The sequence below is a fragment of the Manis javanica genome, chromosome 7, assembly GCF_040802235.1.
Source record: "Manis javanica isolate MJ-LG chromosome 7, MJ_LKY, whole genome shotgun sequence".
In the NCBI taxonomy this organism is placed as follows: Eukaryota; Metazoa; Chordata; class Mammalia; order Pholidota; family Manidae; genus Manis; species Manis javanica.
Genome location: NC_133162.1, coordinates 80,496,286 through 80,515,570, shown reverse-complemented (window position 1 = coordinate 80,515,570; position 19,285 = coordinate 80,496,286). Strand labels below are relative to the sequence as shown.

The following is a 19,285-nucleotide window of genomic DNA, read 5'->3' as shown; positions in this document are numbered from 1 at the left end:
CTTTTTTGTTTCTCTTATTCCTCTTTTACTGCTTTGTTTTGCATTAATTGAATGTATTATAATGCAGTATACCTTGCAATAGAATAGGGAAAAGAAATAAAAGGCATAAAGTTTGAAAATGAAGAAATAAAACTAAAATTACTCACAATAAACCCCATTCTGTACATTAAAAATGAAAACATATCCATAGATAAACTATTATAATTAAGATAAAACTTCAACAAGGTCTATAAATACAAAAACCTAACTGTATTTTTATATGCTAACAACATAAATTGTTTCTGTTATGACTGAATATATTTATAATGTAGCATTTCTTTAATGCTTTTTTTTCACTATTTTTTTTTTAGTTATTCCTTAGTGGTTTCTCTGAACTTACCATCTACATCTTAACTCATCAGAATCAGCTTTAGATTTGTACTGACTTAATTCCAGTGAAAAAGAGAAATGTTAATCCTATATAGCTTTAATCCATTTCTGCCTTTTAATTGTATTATTGTTATACATATTACATCTACAAATATTAGAAACCCAACAATACATTTTTATGATTATTCCTTTAGGTAATTTTAAGTATTTTCAATAAGCTGAGAGAAGAAAAAGAACAATTATATATTTATAGTTTTTTATGTAACTTACCATTTTTGCTTCTCTTTATTTGTTCTTATAGATGTGAGTTACATCTGGAGCTATTTCCTTAGCTTTGCTCCTACCGTGAATGCTTTTTGTGCATGAATTGAGGTAGTGGTCATGTTTCATTGCATTCTAATGTGAATATCAAATTGACCCAGTACCATTAATTGAAAATACCATTTCTCTACTGTAGTGTCACCTTTGTCATTAATCAAGTGATCATATTAATTGGTGTTGGGTTTTGGATCTTTTGTTCTGTTCCATTGTTATTTTTGTCTTTTTATTACATCACTATGGTACTTGATAATTATAGTTTAATGATAACAATTGATATCTGATCATGTAAGACACTCAATTCTGTTCTTCAAAATTGCCTTGAGTATTTTTAGCTCATTACATCTTCATGTGTATTTTAGAATTTTTACTCTATTTCATTAAAAAAAAAGAATTTTGATGGGATTTCACCTGACATTGTATTGAATCAATTTGGGAGAAGTCACAGCTTCAAGAGTCTTTCAAACCTTGAAAATGGTGTATCCCTCTATTTACTATGTCTTTAACTTTTCTCAACTGTGTTTTATGGTTTTCTTTGAGGGATCTTTGAACATCTTTCATTAAATTATTTCTAAGTATCTGATACTGTTTAATTCTAAAGCAATTAGTACATAATTAAAAATTTTTGTGTTTAAAAAAAATTGTTGTTAGCATATATGCATATAGTTAGGTTTTGTATTCATGGGCCTTGCCTAACTTTTCTTTTTAATTATAATATTTTATCTATGGATATCTTTGCATTTTTAATATATAGAATAGTTTATTGTAATTTTAGTTTTATTTCTTCCTTTTCACAACTAATACCTTTTATTCCTTTTTAGTTGTTCTGAAATTTTAGTTTTATTTCTTCCTTTTCAAAACTAATACCTTTTATTTCTTTTCTTTGTTCCATTCCACTTGTTAATACTCATTAAAATGTTGACAAGAAATGGTGATAGTAGACATTCATGGCTCATTTCTGATTTTAGAGCAAAACTAATAGTATCTGCTTCAGATTTGCTGTAGCTATCCTTTATCAGATAAGGAAGTTATCTTCCCTTCCTAATTTGTTAAGTCTTTTTATTCTTAATGGTTATTGCACTTATGAAATGCTTTTTCTACATCTTTTGAGAGGATCATTTGATGTTTCTCCCTTAATTCATAAATGTGGTGAATCACAATGAATGGTTTTCAATGTTAATGCAAATTTATATTCTTGGAAGGAACCCAATTTTGTGATGATACATAATGCTTTTATGTATTGTTGATTCCATTTGGGTTTTATTTTCCCAAGTTTTTTTCTCTATCCACCAGTGCCCATTTATGCTCAGGCCTGAAATTTTCTTTGAGGGAAGAATTTTATTTATGGATTTAGTTTCTATAATAGGCAGTGGACAATTCATATTTTCTCTTTCTTCTTGTATCAGTTTTGGTAAGTTGTGTATTCCTGGAGATGTGTTAGCTCATCCAAGTTTCATAAAGTGTAAGCATAACATTATTCATATTGATGTCGGAGTTCTTGTTCACGAAGCCAAAGAATTGAGCTTCACAAACACTCAAGGTAAGAGAGCAAGGGACAAGCTTTTATTTAGAAATAACGTGAAAGGACAGAGCTCCTGGCTCACACCAGGAGGGGACAAGAGAGTCCGGGTCGGTGCGTTTGTCTAGGGGTTTTATAGGCAGATGAGAATTTTTTGAGAACATGAAAAAAAGCTTAGAAGTGTGGACTTACTAAGTGGTCCTAGGATATTTACAAGTAACCTCTGCTCTGTTGATTTCTCCTTGAGATACCAGCATCTTGGTCTGGGGGCATATGAAACAAGGCCACCTGCTCAGCCTGACCCCAAGGTGGGCTGAGGTGAGGTATTGTTTGCTAAAGAGTAAGTTAAGTGCAATCTTATCTTTAAGGTGGAATCCTTCCTGCCTTTTACTATGTTATGGCTGGGCTTGCAGGCTAAATTAGTTTGCCCAGTTTGCAAAATCACCTCATTAGATCTGAAGGAGGAAAGACAGCACATAGGCCTGGGCCTTTTAGCATGTTAAAGTGAATCTTGCACATGATTATAAATGATTAGTATAAAATAAACATGTGCTACTCTTCTTTATCTGAGGGTATACCAACTGATCTCACTGAAGAATGACTCTGGAGCTGAACGTTTAACACAGAGTTTTAGTAGGGGGTTTCCTTGCATGTAGTTACATTTCTCTGCAAATATTCTGCCTTGCTTTTTCCTGAGGCCCTCACTCTACTCTGACTACACCAACAGTCCCTGTCTCAATATGAGTTTTTAAATGTTTGTGGGATCTGGAATGATATCTCCTTTCATCTCTCCTGTCCCTGGTAAGTTTGTCTGCTTTCTTTATTTTTTAATCACACTTTCTGGAGCATTTTAAATGTATTTTCCTGGTCTCAAATTGTTTTCCAAATTTCTTGATTTATATGATTAATTTCTAGGCTTATTTTTTTCTAATAAATACCATTCATGATTTACATATATTCCCACAAGAAGTTTTACTTCTATCAAGTGTGTTTTCATCATTTTCATTTAGTCTAAAATATTTTCTAATTTCTGTAAGATAAATTCTAGCTGAAATAAGCAGGCGATGAGGGGCAACAAAGGGCCAGGCAGTTTATTTGAAGCCAGTTCCCGGGTGATGTGGCCTGAGTATTACAGGCCTGAGAGGTCACACCCTGTCAGGGAGGTGGGGGTTTATAAGGGGTTAGGAGGGGGAGGAGTGAGCAAGCTATCCTAGGGGGTGTGGAGAGGTATGATTGGCTAAAGGTGACATAATAGACAACTAGAAACTTTTTTCCTTTCAAGAGGGAGGAGGGTGACATCCGGGTCTTAGTTGGCACATCAGAAGGATGGAATTCAGGAAGAGCTGTCCCCTTTCCATATAAGGCACGGACCTTGCGGTCTGGTCTGTTCTCCTTTCATGATATCTCTGTTCTGTTTGCATGTCCTTGTTTTTCCTTCCTCCAGCCTAACAATTTCCCTTTTGATTTCTATTTAACCTATGGGCTACTTAGAATATTATTTTTTAATTTCTAAATATCTCAGGATTTTCTTTTTGATATTTTCTTGTAGCTGAATTCCATGAGGTTCAGAAAAATATAATCTGTATAACTTCAGCCATTTGAAATTATTTTACATTTGCTTCATGTTCCGTCATGTGGTAGATTTTAGTAGTGGTTCTATTTGTGTATTCTGCATTTTTTAAACATTTAATTAGATCAAGTTTCTCTATTCTTCAAATTTTCTGTATCTCTTTCTTGTCAGCTTATTCTATTAGTTATTGAGAGATGAGTTAACACCTTCCTCTATGATTGTAGATTTGCTTGTTTCTCATTTTAGTTCTGTCATTTTATGTATTATATATTTTGAAGCTATTATTTCATGTTTCACATTTAGAACTTACACTTTCCCTGTGTACTGACCCTTTTATCCTTTTGGCACATCCTTCTTTATGTAGTAATAATTCTTACCTTAAGGCTACTTCATGAGACAGTTGTATGCCTTCACCAGATTTATTTTAGTTAGTGTTTGTACAGTTTATCTTTTTCCAAACGTTTATCTCCAACTTCTCTGTCCTTATTTTCAAGGGGTGTCTCTTTTAAGCAGCATTTACTTAAGTTTTGCTTTATGATCCCATTCTGATTCTGCTTATTTTGTATTTAGAGCATTCAGTCCATTTACATTTAATGTAATTAATATTTTTAATTTAAAACCATCTTGATGTTCATTTTCTGTTTGTAATATCTGTTATTTGTTCCTTTTTTTCTTCCTTCAACATATTAGCAACTATTTTAAATTAGTCTGCTTCCCTTCTATTAGCTGAAAGTTACAGATTCTTTTATAATGTTTTTAGTTGGTTGCTCTAGAAATTACAACATGCACACTTATTTTATTAGATTTTAATGTAAGTCGATCCCTTTTTCTAAATTTTTAATTAAAGAGACTTGGTGTACTTTATTTCATTTACCCCATCCATCTTCTGCTATTTTTTCACATATTTTAATGCTTTATTTTTTTCAAAACCCTTACATGGCTATAGTTACTATCTTCCAGCAGCCAATATTCATTTAGATATCCTAACATAATTATCATTTCCATAGCTTCATAATCATTCCAAAGTTTCATACTACCATATCATTTTTTCTTTCTACCAAAAAGCTCCTTTAGTATTTTGCTTAGTATGGTTCTGCTAGCAATGCATCTCAGTGTGTGAGGTGAAATATTAATTCATTTTATTGATTAAGAATTTTTATTTAGTTATTTTTCATAGATTCCACACATTTTGCAATATTCTCCATATTACATTTTTTTAGAGCATTCTACTTTCATTATTTTAAGGTCCATGTCTGATAACTAATATCTGGATACATGTGGGTATGTTTTTATTGTCTACTTTTCTATTGGTCCTTTTTATGGGTATGTCTAGTATTTTCTGCTTGACTACCAAGCTTTTTGTATGAAAATTCTCAATTAGAGGCTTGACAAGACGTGATGCTTCTCCAGAAAGAATTTTATTTGTCTTCTGGCACGTCTTTGAGTCAGAGAAGATCACTGTAATGTACTTTGAGGCTGAGTTTCAGCTTTGTAAGACCTGGTCTATTCCCAGTCTACCTTTATCCTGTGGTGCAGCCCAGAAGATAGCCCCACTGAAACCCAGCTCTTGTTGGCTTCTACAAACTGTGACTGGTGGAAGCTTAATCTACCTTTTCTACCTTGCAGCCCCATACTGCTTATGAATCAGCAGCTTAAAGGGGAACATCAGTACAGAAATCTGGGCTTATTTGTCTTTACTCTCCTATTGCCAGACTCGTGGTCCATTAGGTCCTGGATGCCGTGATGGAGCCGCTCTCCAATTTTTGTCTCTTTAGCCACCCGAGAGTGCCAAAAGTTGTGTTAAGCTTTTCTCCTTTTAGCCACCACTTTCTTCTCAGCTTCTCAGTCTCTTGTGCTATCTGAAAACTTGCAAATAGCTCTAGGGTAAAGAAAAAAAATAACCAACAAGGACAGATACTGGGCACATCTCAGTGATTTTTTTTCTCTACAAACTCGGCTCCTTACATCTTGGCTTTCTTAGTAGTTGTTTGCTATCTTAAAGCAGATTACTCAATCTCTTTTCTAATTATTCTTAGAAGATAGATCTGCTATGAGCTAGCTCATCATAGCCAGAAGGGGAAGTAGCCTAAAAACACTTATGTGTGTATGTGAGTGTATAAGCATAGGTGGAGTCTTTCTTTATTCATGAGGTTGTGAGTGATCTGACCAACAAATCCTGTAGCTGCTATTTCCCTGGCAGTTGGTCAGAATATATAAGTTCTTATCTAAAATCACAATTATCATTAAGCTGTGACTTTTTTCTTTCTTTTTCAGAATTTTGTGTCATGTATCGAGAACTACAGAAGAAGAGGACAGGAACTATATGCATCTTTATACAAAGATCATATACAAGTAAGAAACAAAACAGTTCCTTTCTCTACACAGTGAACTGGAATCTACCTTGAATTTGAAGTGACAGAATCAGAATGGCCTCCAGCTGGAGTTCTAGATTGGCTAAGTCAATGATTGGTCATCAGTGACTCAGTCCCACTTGTGTGAACTGTGTGATGGATCTGTACACACACTGTCAGCAGCTGAGGAGAAAGACAGTGTGTCCACCTCTCAATTACTCATTCATGCACTAGTAAATAGGTATATCACCTTGTGCTGTTGGCTAGGGGCACAATTTTCAACACAGCAGACATGTGCCTTACTCTCAGTGAGGGAACCTAAAGGAGAGATAGACATTCAACAATTGCACAAGTAAGTAGGTCTTTATTACTTGTGATGAGCAATAGACATGGAAAATACAGAAACAAGGAGAAGTTATAATGGAGAACACATTTAATTTGGGCTGATCAGAGGCACCCTCTAGCACAGTGACCTTTAAGTTGAGATCTGCAGAAGGAAGAATATGGGTTAAAGTATTCTGAGGAAGTGTTTTTGGCTGGGAGTGGGGGAGGTATGCATGAAGAGCCTTAGTCAGGAGACAGCTGTTTGTCATCCGTTAACTGTAAGAAGTGACTGAATGAGCTGAGCTGGAAAGGGTGAGGGTAAAGGTGAGGCAGGGCCTGAGCAGACAGGGCTTGCTACCACGATGGGGATTTTGCTTTTTAATCCTAAATGCAGTGGTTGCCACGATGAGGGCAGGTTTAGATATTAAGAACACTTTTGCGGGTGTGATGTCTGCACCATCTAGGTAAAGAGCACTGGGTGTCATGGCTGTGAGAACTCTATTTGAATCTCAGGTCTTTCACTTCCTAGGCTGTGTATGAGCCTCAGGGTCCTCATCTCCAAAATGGGATAATCCTGCCTACCTGTGAGATTAAAGAGCAAGTATAGAGCACCTATACTGGCTGGCAGGGAATAGCTATCCCTTAAGTGGTTATGGAATGGCTAAGAATTTACTCTTTAATTGCTGTTTTTAATGAAAACTTTAAAAAATGCTTGCTAACAATAGAACACAATATACAGTATTAAAACCTTACTAATTATATTACTTACTTTACAATTTCTCTGTTCCAGCACCTGTGCTAGGCTAGGAAAGGCAGAGATTATAGTAGCACTGCTCTGCCTTGAAGGTTCTTAAAATGCAAGAGAGGGCCTAAGAATAAAGAAGTCTCCACAAAGAAGATGATGAGGCAAATACTTCTTAGTAGGATGTCCTACTAGGAAGAGAGGAGCAGTGGAGTTAAAGAACCATTGGGTGAGACTAGGGTGTGGGGAAGGGTCAAAGAATGGTGGAAACAGTGGTGCCCAAATGGAGGAAATAAAATAGGCTCTGATCAACTTAAGCCAAGCAACCTGGTTAAATTCCATCCTTATAAGTTCCTTTGAGAGCCTATAATGTGTCGCTGGGAATAGAAATTCTTGGGTTGTGGAGCTTGTACCCCAGAAACACTTAGTCTAGGAACACAGCCTCTGAGCTATCCTGTGAGTAAAGACAGAGGCAATTATCAGACAAGGTACAGGTTTGGGGAGGTGTAGGACATGCTACTGGCACAGCCATCAGCAGGCATGTCTGGCTTCTCTAATTGCACAAGCTGGCCACTCTTTCACAAACTGTCAGTTTGGAGAATTGAGAAATGAGTTCAAAGAAACTGTCACTATGGGCACCTATCTACCCCCAACGTTGCTGACTGCACTGCACAGCTGGGTGGGTGCTTTGCCGGTTTATTGGGTGTTGTACGTGCCCTTTGGACAGGTCCTTGCACACCCCACCACTTGTATTCACATACTTCTTTCAAGACTAGCAATATGCCTAATAAACTCAATTGCTACTGGGGGAAAACTAAGATGAATTTTTAGGATTGCATCCTTCACTTATGGCCATCCTCATTGCATTTGTTATATTTCAAGGTAGTGGATGTTATGTATCTAAACTCCCCAATCTGCATCCAGTTAAGAGTGTGACCATTTCTCTTCCTCTGGTTGGGAGGGCCTGGACAATTTGGTTGTGGTCAGGAGAGATGTGCTCTGTGGTATTTCAAGAGTTTCTGCTGCAAGATTGAAAGTTCACATGGGAAGGATAGAACCTCAGCAGAGGCTCTGAGCCTAGAGGGAATGGATCCAGCCTCCAGAATGTCAGCCTGGCTCCTTTTCAGCAGTGGGCCTGATGAGAGTTCAGACAGTACTTGAGAAAGTTGTACAGTTTTACTGTTGATTGAGGTATTTTCAAGAAAATCAGCACTTTAAGGCTAATTCATAAGGATACTTTCCGAGTGTTTAAACATTTAAGACAGATTATTTCAAAGTTTAAAGGAATGCAGAGGTAATCACCAAATGGTTCTGGAGCATGTACCCTCCTTTTTTAAAGTTTTTGAACTTTGCCAGTGCAGGCCCTGCTCCACCTCTTTTCTAAAGTCAAGCTCAAATTCTGGAAAGAAATTAGGCTTCTGAAACCTGCCATGTTCTTCAAGGACAGCTTGCCCCAGGTGCACTCAAAGAGGTCTACCCAAGAGGGTGGCAACAATGAGATTCAGGAGTCCTGGCCCACAGGGCTCTTGGTAATCGGTTGTGTAAGATTTCTCTAACTTGGCATTTTGCCCACAACTACGAAGTCACTGGAGATGGCAGGAGCCCACAGCATGAAAAGATAACATTACCCAGTGCCCTGGAAGTTAACCCACACATTATCATGTCCCATCATTCTATCACCAGCAAATTGGGCAATTCTAATATTCAGTCTCCCAAATTTCTCATCACTCCAGAGGCAAAAACAGTTGCTGCTCTACCCTGTCCACCTTCCCGTTTGCCTTTTCCAAACTATATTTGTCCTCTTCTTTGTGGTCCAGTTGCTCTGATCCCACTCTGTTATATCCCCAGACCATCCTGTTCTGATATTGAGTCCTCACATAATCTACAGAAACATCATATTCTGTCTATGCTATTTTTTTTTACAGCCTTTGTTGGTTAAAGCTCTTTTCAAGATGCTGCCACCCCAGAAATGGCCTTTCTTTTAGTAAGAGGAGCACTGCTCTGTTGCACTTTCTTTTGGGCTCTTTAGGAGCCAATAGGCTGTTGCCATTTCTTGCTCAGTCTCTATGCACCCAATTAAGATTTTGTCACAGCTCTTTCAGATGCCAAGTATCAGAAATGCAACTCAAACTGGCTTAGGCAACAAATGAAATATTTTGTGTTACTGAAAAATCCAGGGGAAGTGTAGGCTTCAAGAGCTTAATCCACATATTCAAACTCTGCTCTTAAGAATCTGTCTCTTCTCTCTTCTCTTTCCCTCGCTCACACACACATGTTCACATAAATATACATACACACATGTATGAGATTATTAATATGTTTGATGCACCAGAGCATTTGGATGAGAAAGCATATGAATCTGAAGTAAACTCACGTTCTGCTCTCCAGGTGCATTGTAGAACTAGACAGGGTTCACATAAAGGATGGGGAACCATTTCCTAACTTGTAGAGAAAATTTTTCATTTCCAAGCTGCATGCTTGAGGCTGTATCATCCCTATGGGGCACATCCCCTGATGCATATGAAGGTGCTTTGGTTTGGAAGTAGGTGGCCTTGAATGTATACCCAGAAACCCACCTCTCTGTACTGTCTCCACTGTATGAGCTCCCGAGAGCATCATTCTCAATACCAGGGAATGATACTCACTAGCCTATCCTATAACCCCTCTCTGCCCCTCAGATTAGTCAGTCTTGGGTGACACTCAACCTTGAAGCCAGGGCAGAGTCAGCCCCACCAAAAAAGCTTGAAATTAGGGAATAGCTGGTTGCCCAGAGGAATACCTCAGTCATCCTACCTAAGAGTTTCTGTTATCCAAAAATCATAGCTGCCTTTAACATACCAGAATCTCTGCCTCTGAGTGTCTGGTATGGCATTTGGCCCACTTGAGCTTTGGTTTGAACAAGGTCCTTACTTTGTGCAGAAACACAATGTGCAGAGCACTTTGCAGGTTCCAGAACTCAGAGCTCCTGTTGTCAGTCATCTCATATCCTCTGTCCTGGGAAAACTTTGTAGCTTTGCATCATGGACTACCCAGTCATTCATCTCTGAGGGATCTGACCAGCTGGCACACACCTGTGTGGCTGCAGATACCCAACATGATGAAGACTCAGGCAGCTGTGAGCCACTAGGTCACACAGGTGGGGCCTTGGGGTAGAGGGGGTGCTCTAAAAGACTAATTCGAAGTCCAGGGTGGACAACCCAACAACCTGGGATTGTTTAACCTCTGTGAAGCTCAGTGCGCTACTATGGACATGTGCTACTACAAAATCTCCAGGGAGCTGAAATATTTTCCCCAAACAAGTGTTCATTTCACATAACCAAATCCCTATAAAAAAATGTTTTGGACAGTTATTATTTTCCTGGAGTTCTTTATTAACCAATTAGATTGTTGTTTAAAATGCTGTAACTGTTTTAGATATGAATTTAAGAACCATGGAGAAACAAAATAATCTTGTTTTGAAATAGGATTTGCTTTTTCACAATAATCGTACTAACTGCTTATGCTGGGTAAGGAACCATATAAAATTCTTGCAGATATTGTCTCATTTAATCCTTACATAAACCCATGGTTTTATTATTGTTATAATCTTAACCAATTCGACTGATGGGGAAGCTGAAGCTCCATCAGCTTAAACTGCTTGTGAATAGCAGAAATGTGATGATAACTCAAGTTTCAACCAACACCAAAGATGACATGCTAAGCACTGGATTATCTGCTATATTTTCATGGGAGTTTTTAAGTTCTGAAAATGATTTATCTATTCAAAATGGTCCAGATCTGCGGAGCCTAGATCTAAGTCTGCCAGTCTTTGAAGTAATAGTGGCAGAAGTCATGAGTTGATACCATGATAGAAGGCCCCCAGGAAAGGGATCCAGCATGCAGGTTTCAGCGAAGGCTGTGAGAGCAGACAGCTGGGTTTAAATCTCGCCTTGGTGACCAGGTGGTCCTCAGAGAAGCTACTTCTTCTCTCCTAAAATTGGTTTCTTCATGAGGATGATGGAAATTATTTACAAATGCCAAGTTTCACTGGGTAGAGGAAACGAGACACAGCGGGTGAGGGGCTCAGCCTGATGCATGAAAATAAGTTACTTTTTTCTTTATGTTAAGATCTGTGCTTATTGTCATTAATACTTTCACCTCTCAGTTTTCAGAAAAATTAAAATTTAGGGCAAATACCATCAAATAGTTGAATAATTGCAAAGCTTCACTCTGCAGGCAAAGTTGATTCTGCATTCCAAGCTGAACTGAAATGTTTCCTTGACAGATGATGTCTGAAACAAAAGCAGTTTTAAGGGTGTCGACATATTTTATAAAAAGTTTGTATTATACTTTAGCAGGTGTTAACACTCAAGTGCCACCTATGCAAACTATGAGGATTTCATAGATATTACATGAGATTATTTTCATTGGTATCACAGGTTTTAGCTTCTATGAATATTCTAGAATCCTATGATATTAGGATTTGAAAGACCCTTCAACATGATCTAGTCTAAACCTCTCATTTAACATTTGGAGTCTGCGGTCTAGAGACAGGAGTGACTTGCTCAACTCTGCCGTTATTGTGGGCATGTCTGCTAATTCCCACACCTCCACTCCAGACACTGGAAGGAATATTGTCAGAATCGCATTTGAAGGGTGGGGGTTCTGGTGAGAGTCTGTGTCCAATTTATAAAATAGCTGTCCAATGACCCCTGACAATAGTGTCAGGACCTTTGGGATCTGTTGCTCTCAGGGCAGCACCCAGCAGTCATGCAGCTCTGAAGGCCCAAAGGCAATGGTTTTCTCCTCCCCCAACCTGGATTAAGTGGTCTCAAAGGTGAGGACCCAATTTCTTCCCCTGGCCTGGTCCTGGCTCCAGAGAGTATACACTCACCCTGAGGATGCTTGAGCTGCCTATATAGGGAGTTACTTTTCTCAAACAATTATGGGGGTGTCTTGGTCTGTCCACCCAAGAGGTTTGGGCCCAGGCCCATGAGGAAATGTGTCTAGGGGTGACACTGTGCTTCTGATCTCCAGAGGCGGAGATGTGGCAACATCAAGGCTGCCAACGCCTGGGCTAGGATCCAGGAGGAGCTTTTCGGGGAGCTGGGCTTGTGGGGCCAGCCAGCAGAAGTCACACCCTGCTCCCAGTGGGAACTGGACTGGAGAGAAGGACCCGCTCGCATGAGGAAGCGCATCAGACGCTTGTCTCCACTGGAGGCCCTGAGTCCAGGAAGGGTCAAGGTAAGAGTTAGATGCAGTGGGACAGTGGTGCTTTGAGACAAGGAGTATGTAGGGAAGTGTCGCCATAGTTTTTCCATCTCATGCTGCTTTCACCAGGTGTGCTGTAGCCTGAGCAGGTAGCAGAGAGAATGTGTGTGGTTAAGTGTGGGAGAGCTGTAATTTATTCTTGATGCCATTTAACAGAAAAGAAGAATCACTGCCCCTCCCACATACATAGAAGGGCTACTATAACTACAGCCTTAATGAATGAATAAATGAGTGAGCAAATGAAAAGCGAGTGGTTCATATCTACACCACAGACCCAGTACCACACTGACATGCACAGAAGTCCAGTGTTTGGAAAGAGCCACGTGATGGCCATTGTCTGTTTGCACCCAGGTATTTGTCACGGAATAGTCTTAACCAGCACCTCTGTACACATTACCATCCAAGCAAATCCTGTAACCAGCTTTACGAAGGAAATATCTTGAACTCAGCTATTACTGCAAATTCGATCCAGTGACCCACTTAGTCCAAGCAACAGAATCTGGGAAGTCCCTGGGAGTTTGCCGCAATGAAGCTTGAACTCTGGGTTGTCAAACTCACATTTTTGCCTTTTAAAGGCATGGGGAACCAGCTGGATTGGGAGTCGATATAGAAAAATCTGTTAGTAGTCTTTCATATCCTCATGAAACAATCCTGATTTAAGATATTCTGAAAGGCAGCCTTCCAAACACTGGAACGCAAGACATTTCCTTCCATGTTCCTCTCAAGTTACAATGGCGGGTTTAGTCTTTCATCAGTAACCTCAGAATCTTTTGTCCATGTTAAATACTTTATAAAACCTAATGAAAAAATTACATGTCATTTATTCAGCAAACACTTGAATTTTTAATATATTATCAATAAATATCCAGTGGCATATCCTGTTTTTCCCTCAATACCTTTCTGTATTAGAGACAGGAAAAATAAGTAGCCTGCCCGCTTTGCTAGTGGCAAAGATTTGGCTGTGAAACCTGGTCTTTGGGTCCATCTCCAGACCATGTTTCTGGTCTTCTCTCTGGGTTGGCCCATGCCACAGACATCCAGGATGCTATGTAATCCCTTTTGGCATCATCTTTGGTAATTACTGTAAATCTACTTAATGGAAGATTGTGGGTTTTTTCCCCTTTGACTCAAGAACATTGATACTTGCATTTTATTGTGGTCCTTTAGGACTTAGTATTTCTCTCCCCTTCCTTCTGATACTTGAGTATATCCATGATTTGAAGGGATCAAAGTGTGTCTATTTGTAAATCTGTGGAAGTAATAGCCAGGATTTAATTTCTCTTTTCTCTGGTTTCATTTCAGGAAAGTCAACACAGAAATGGTGATGTTTCTCAAACAGATGCTGAAAACCAAGGTATTCAGTTTATCAGCTTATCTGTTTTTCATTTAATAATTAAACCGATTCTTGGCTTTATTTAATATATTCTTAAAGATACAAAATTAATATTTTTTGAGGAAGAAAATGTTGCAAGTCTAGATAGACAGTGCTAAGACTGTTCATTACTGTGCTCTCCAGAGAGAAGAGGAAACTTCCATACCTAGACACTTGATCGGAGGAAAATTTTTATATTATGGTTGCAACAATAATAGTTCAGGGGAAGTATCTTGTCAATTTGCTGTATCAGGAAAACCTTAAAAGTGCCCCCAAACACAGCAGACACATTCTCAGCTTGTGGCACAAAACACACAGAAGGAAAATAAAACACACAAGAGGAAAATAAAATGGATAGAATAGATATTTAATACTTTTCTACACTAAACTCTCTCATTATGAAAATGATGGATACAATAGTTATTATTATTTCCCATACTAAAAAAAATACTTTGAATCCTTTTTTATGTCTATGCTTATTCTTCGTATGATTCTCATGGAGGAACTTGGGTGAGTTGATTTGCTGAATATCCTAGGTTATTTTCAGAGGTCATTTTGGCATGAATACATCCAAATGAACACGCAAATGCACACAAAGACACACACTTACTATTTCTGATTTTGTACATTTCTACCAGACTCTGCCTTTTTGCTTCAGATGTTCCCTGTCTGAGTTTCATTGTCTCCTAGGCTGCAACCAGTGTGATATCCTTAATCACATGACAGCATCTTTGTGCTGACCAAATTTGTCTCATTTAGCAACTCGGGACCTAGTTTTGAATTAATTTGCTATTTTGCCAGTCTACAGTAACAAAGTGCAGACGTGAGGATCCTGGGCTGTGACAGCAGGATGGTCTTGTCTCTCTGTCTCTCTGTCTCTCTCTCACTTTCTCAAGATAAGATACAGAACTAAATAAACCAAACTGAACAGTGAGGACAAACAGCCCAGAGCTTAACAGATCAGACTCTGGACTCAAAGGCACTTGGTTCAGATTCTGCTTCTAGTTCTCAGTAGCCATGTGACTTTCAGCAAAGTAATTAGGTTCTTTCAGTTTTGCCATTTGTGAAGTGAGGATGAGATCAACTGTCTAACCTAGATAGGACTATAGGAAACAACATCATCAAACACATCCAGAGGAAGTGCTTCCTAACGGGAGCTGGTATCACTGCCAGTGCCTTGGGTCACCGGTGATACTTGTTTTATCTCACACAGTGTCATGGGTTTTCCAAGTTGTTTTCTTTTATTTTTACGATAAGAGGATAGTAAAAAAAAACACCACCCATAATTAGAAAAGCTCCTACTCTTTTAAAGGAGTGAACAAAGATCAGAAAAAGCAAATTCTGGATGACCCTCTAGGGAACTGATTTGCTGATGTATGAGGGTGAATTCTGAGATGTCTCACTGTGGTCACTAGAGAGCTGCAGGACAGCCAGGCCTGGGCACACTTTCCTGAATGAAACAGCCTAAAAGGGTCACCAGAGGATCAGAGGGGTGGTGATCACTTTCAGAAACAGTGAGGGTCACACTGAGGCCACACAATTCCTGCCTGCTCTGAAACCTTGCAGTCCCCCTGGGTGACTCAGGCCAGGCCGTTCACCATCCCTCCTGATGTCAGGTGGCTCATGCCAATGATGGGTGTCCCTTTATGCTGCTGCAGATGAGCTGACATCAAAGGATGAGAGCAAGACAAATGAGGTGGGGGTGGACTGCACCCAGCTGACCTTCTTCCCTGCTTTACATGAGAGTCTGCACTCCGAAGATTTCTTGGAACTGTGTCGGGAAAGACAAGTGATTTTGCAGGAGTTTGTTGATCATGAAAAGGTAACACAGCTCATTGCAATCATTCTTTAAAGATTTTCAGACAGGAGAGAACTACAGTTTCGTCACTCGCATGGGAGATATTATCTTCCTTCACTATGAAAAAATCAATGAGCTAAACAGATTATGCATACTCCTAAATTTGTGGGCTCAGAGCAAGCGTACAAATGCAAGCTCACATGCCTTGCATGAAAATGTTTAAAAGATATAAGTCAAGCTAATAAGCTGTTCAATGAAATGTGCTCTAACTTCCTACACTGACCTTTATAATACCTGGAAGACCAGTTTCAAATTTAGAATTCTTGACCACCTTGTAGTTAGCATCTTGGCCCCTTGCCTGAAGCCTGATCATCTTGAAGGGATCCATTCCATACCTTGAGGGTCCCTGGGCAGATGTATGGTGGGGAAGATGAAGGACATGCCTTGGAGTAAAACAGATCTGTGCTCAAATTCCAACTTGACCACATACTAAGTGTTATGTTATCTGACCTTTGTGAGCCTCAGTTTTCTTATCTTTAATATGGACTGTATTGCAACCATTCCCACAATTCTTGCAAGGCATAAATGAGATAATGAAAGCAAAGAGAAGGCTCAGAGCTGCACACATGTGAGGTAGCTCATCAAGACTAATTCTTTTCCTTTTCCAGAGAGTGAGTGGTCTAAGAGCTGGGTGGATCTCTGAGTCTCATGGATTAACTCTGCTGTGTGGGATGTAAGTGAAGGAGATGTCCCAGCAAAACAAAGGCATAGGGAGGGGTGGCTGGCAAGCCACACAGGAATGACACAGAGATGGAAGGAAGCATGGGAGCTGAGGACTAGTCTGGCTGCCGGGGAGATAACGGTGATAAGTGCCACAGAGTGAGCAGGCTGGGTTTCCAGGGCCGATGACAAGCTCAGGGAGCCTCTGATGGGCATGTGCAAGGTGCAGAAATGGAAGCATGTCCTTCCCAGGGGCAGATTCCTTGCAGAGACTCCCAGAGGGTAGTCAGCTGGGATTTGCTCCTGCCAGAGCTTGGATAGAAAGGCTGGCTTGATGAGCACTGGCCAAATGGACTGCGGCAGAACTTACAGCAAGTCACCTAGCTGCTTGCAGATTTGGGTAAGAACTCAAGCAACACAGTCCTGTAACAACATTGTCCTTCTTATGCCTGCTTAACCCAAAGTTTTCAGGCATGGAGTACATTTGTAAGGACCCATCACATCTCACCACCACAACTTCCCTCATGCTGGCTGACTACTGCAGTGCCCTGCCCAGATTCCTGGCAGCTGACTCTGTGAAGCCGATCTTGACCATTCCCCTCTCTGAGACCTGGAGTACTGGTCTTTCCCTCATCCCTGTCTCCACTGGCCCCCAAATCACTTCCTATCCTTGCTGCTGTCACACAGGCTATCCATCACCACCTCACCTGTCTGCCTCTCTTACTGCACTGATGCTTCTTCATGGAGGGGCCGCCAGGTGCCTAGCCCTAGGCATGCCTGGAGTGGCCGTTCAGTAAATACTGATGAATGGAGATTTGTTAAATTCATGTTCATTTCATTTTGATCATGGAAGTAATGTATGTCTACTCTGTGAAATTGTAAAAAATGGATATCAAACATATACATATCATGTACATATACACATGTATGAATTTGTATACATGTCTGTATATGGTCATAATATCCAGTTGTTGAGGACTAACAGCTGATAACAGCTGAGAATATATCAATACAAAAATATAAGGATATCAAAGAACAATATACAATATGTTCTTATAGGTGAATGGATATTTAATAAACCTGTAGTTAATTGAGGAAATAGCTAAGTGATCAATTCTTTCTTCCCATAAAAACTTTTCTTTGCCTTATGCCCTTAAAAGATTACACAAAGCAGTGATTCCCAATAAGGGGCAACTTGACCTGCCCCTAGGAATTTGCCAGTGTCTGAAGACCTTTTCACTTGTCATGTGTTGGTGGGGAAGATGCTATTGGCATCTGGTGGGCAGAGGCCCGGGATGCTGCTGAACATCCCATAATGCTCAGGACAGCCCTACTCTCCACCAGAAAGGGATTATTAGCCCAAAATGTCTATGGTGCCAAGGTAAGAAACCTGTTATTAAGGATTCATATTAAACAGTCATCAAGTCCCAGCCATCCCTTCCAACTTTTCCTGACAGGGCAAGGAAATATTGGATTGTATGTTGTCTCCATATTGGTTCTTTTCATCATTTTGATAAGAAGAGATCAACGGCAATACTTTGGTTTTATTTCCTATACAAATTTTCTATTGCTGCTATGACAAATTATTGCCATACACTCAGTCACTTAAAACAACACATTTACTGTCTCAAGTCCAGGCACAACAGGGCTCAGCTGATTCTCTGCTTAGTCACACAGGGCTGAAATTAACATGTTGGCAAGGCTGCATTTCTTTCTAGAGGTTCTGGAAATGAATCCATTTCCAAGTTTATTCAGGCATTGGTAGAACTCAGTTCCACACTTCTGTAGGACTGAGGCTCCTGTCTCTTTGTTGGCTGCCGGATGGCTGTCACTTACTTCTAGGAGCCACCTGCATCCCTTGCCACATGCTCCCCCTACCCTCATTCCATCATCAAAGCCAGCCACAGCAGCCCAAACCCTTCTCGCCCTTCTACTCTCTGAACCCCTTCTTCCTCACCTCCCCTCTGCCTCCCTCTCCCACCCACTCCTCCATCTTCCTCCTATGTGGCCAATGGCTCATGGGATCACATTGGACCTACCAGATAATCCAGGATAATCGGTTTTAAGGTCTGCTGACTCATTACCTTAATTTCATCTGCAAAGTCTCTTCAAGCAGCACCTAGCTTAGTGTTTGGTGGGATTGCCATGGATGAGGCTTTGAGGGGTATCTTTAGAATACTGCCTGACACATTTAGTCTCACTCAGGGCCAATATCCCACCTAATCCATGTCCTCACCTTCCAAGGAGAGCTTCTGCAGATGGCCTAGCTCTCATATACTTCCCCCGTGTCTTGTACTTAAACTTCAGTCTGTCTTGTCTCCATGTTGCACAGTGGGAATCTGTCAGAAGCACCACATGTAGCTTGTTGTGGTACAGGATCTCCAGGCTGTGCAGACAGGAGCAGCATGCAGAACGCAGCAGGGGCTGAGAACAGGAGCTGTTCTGTTTCTGCTTAATACTTGGTGTCCCCTTGTCTGCCAGGAGGGGCCAGCCCAAGGGTGGGAGGCCCTATTGGCTCCCAGGAACAGCTCCAAGATCAAGGTGATTCTGGACATTATCTGGACATTTGTACTTAGCACGAGTTGTTTTGATTCATTTTGTTGGGTTGTGCTTATTGCCTCTGGTTTCATGATAAATTGTGGGAGAAGTTGTTTCCTGATTCGGCCTGAATTTCTCCTGGGTCATGCCACCAACCTACCAGATCACCTGCTCCCAGAAGAAGAGTGGCCAGGGCCACACTGGCGGGGCTCCCTGTGGGTGGGGTGGGGGGAGACTCCAGGCAGAACCTGGTACAGACCCCACCCACCAATCCCATCCCCACCATTTACAGGTCCAATGACTTCAGGTAGTAATGGAGCTACTTCTGACCTCATTTCCTTTATCTTTAAAACGGGTTATGTTCCTTGACTCGCCAGTTTGTGTCAAAGATCAAAAAGGTGCTGTGTGTTGCTC

The 19,285-nt window shown here is 40.2% G+C and overlaps 1 protein-coding gene across 10 annotated transcripts in view; it reads left to right on the top strand.

Annotated features, from left to right (window-relative positions):
- Window positions 1-19,285, top strand: part of WDFY4 (WDFY family member 4) — a 320,292-nt gene that overhangs the window by 194,942 nt on the left and 106,065 nt on the right. For 9 of the 10 annotated variants that reach the window (XM_073241220.1, XM_073241219.1, XM_073241221.1 and 6 more), the window contains 4 exons: window positions 6,051-6,128; window positions 12,210-12,416; window positions 13,746-13,797; window positions 15,474-15,637. In XM_073241220.1, coding sequence (XP_073097321.1) covers window positions 6,051-6,128; window positions 12,210-12,416; window positions 13,746-13,797; window positions 15,474-15,637 — 501 coding nt within the window. The remainder of the gene's footprint in view (window positions 1-6,050; window positions 6,129-12,209; window positions 12,417-13,745; window positions 13,798-15,473; window positions 15,638-19,285) is intronic. The other variant, XR_012133296.1, reaches the window with a different exon arrangement.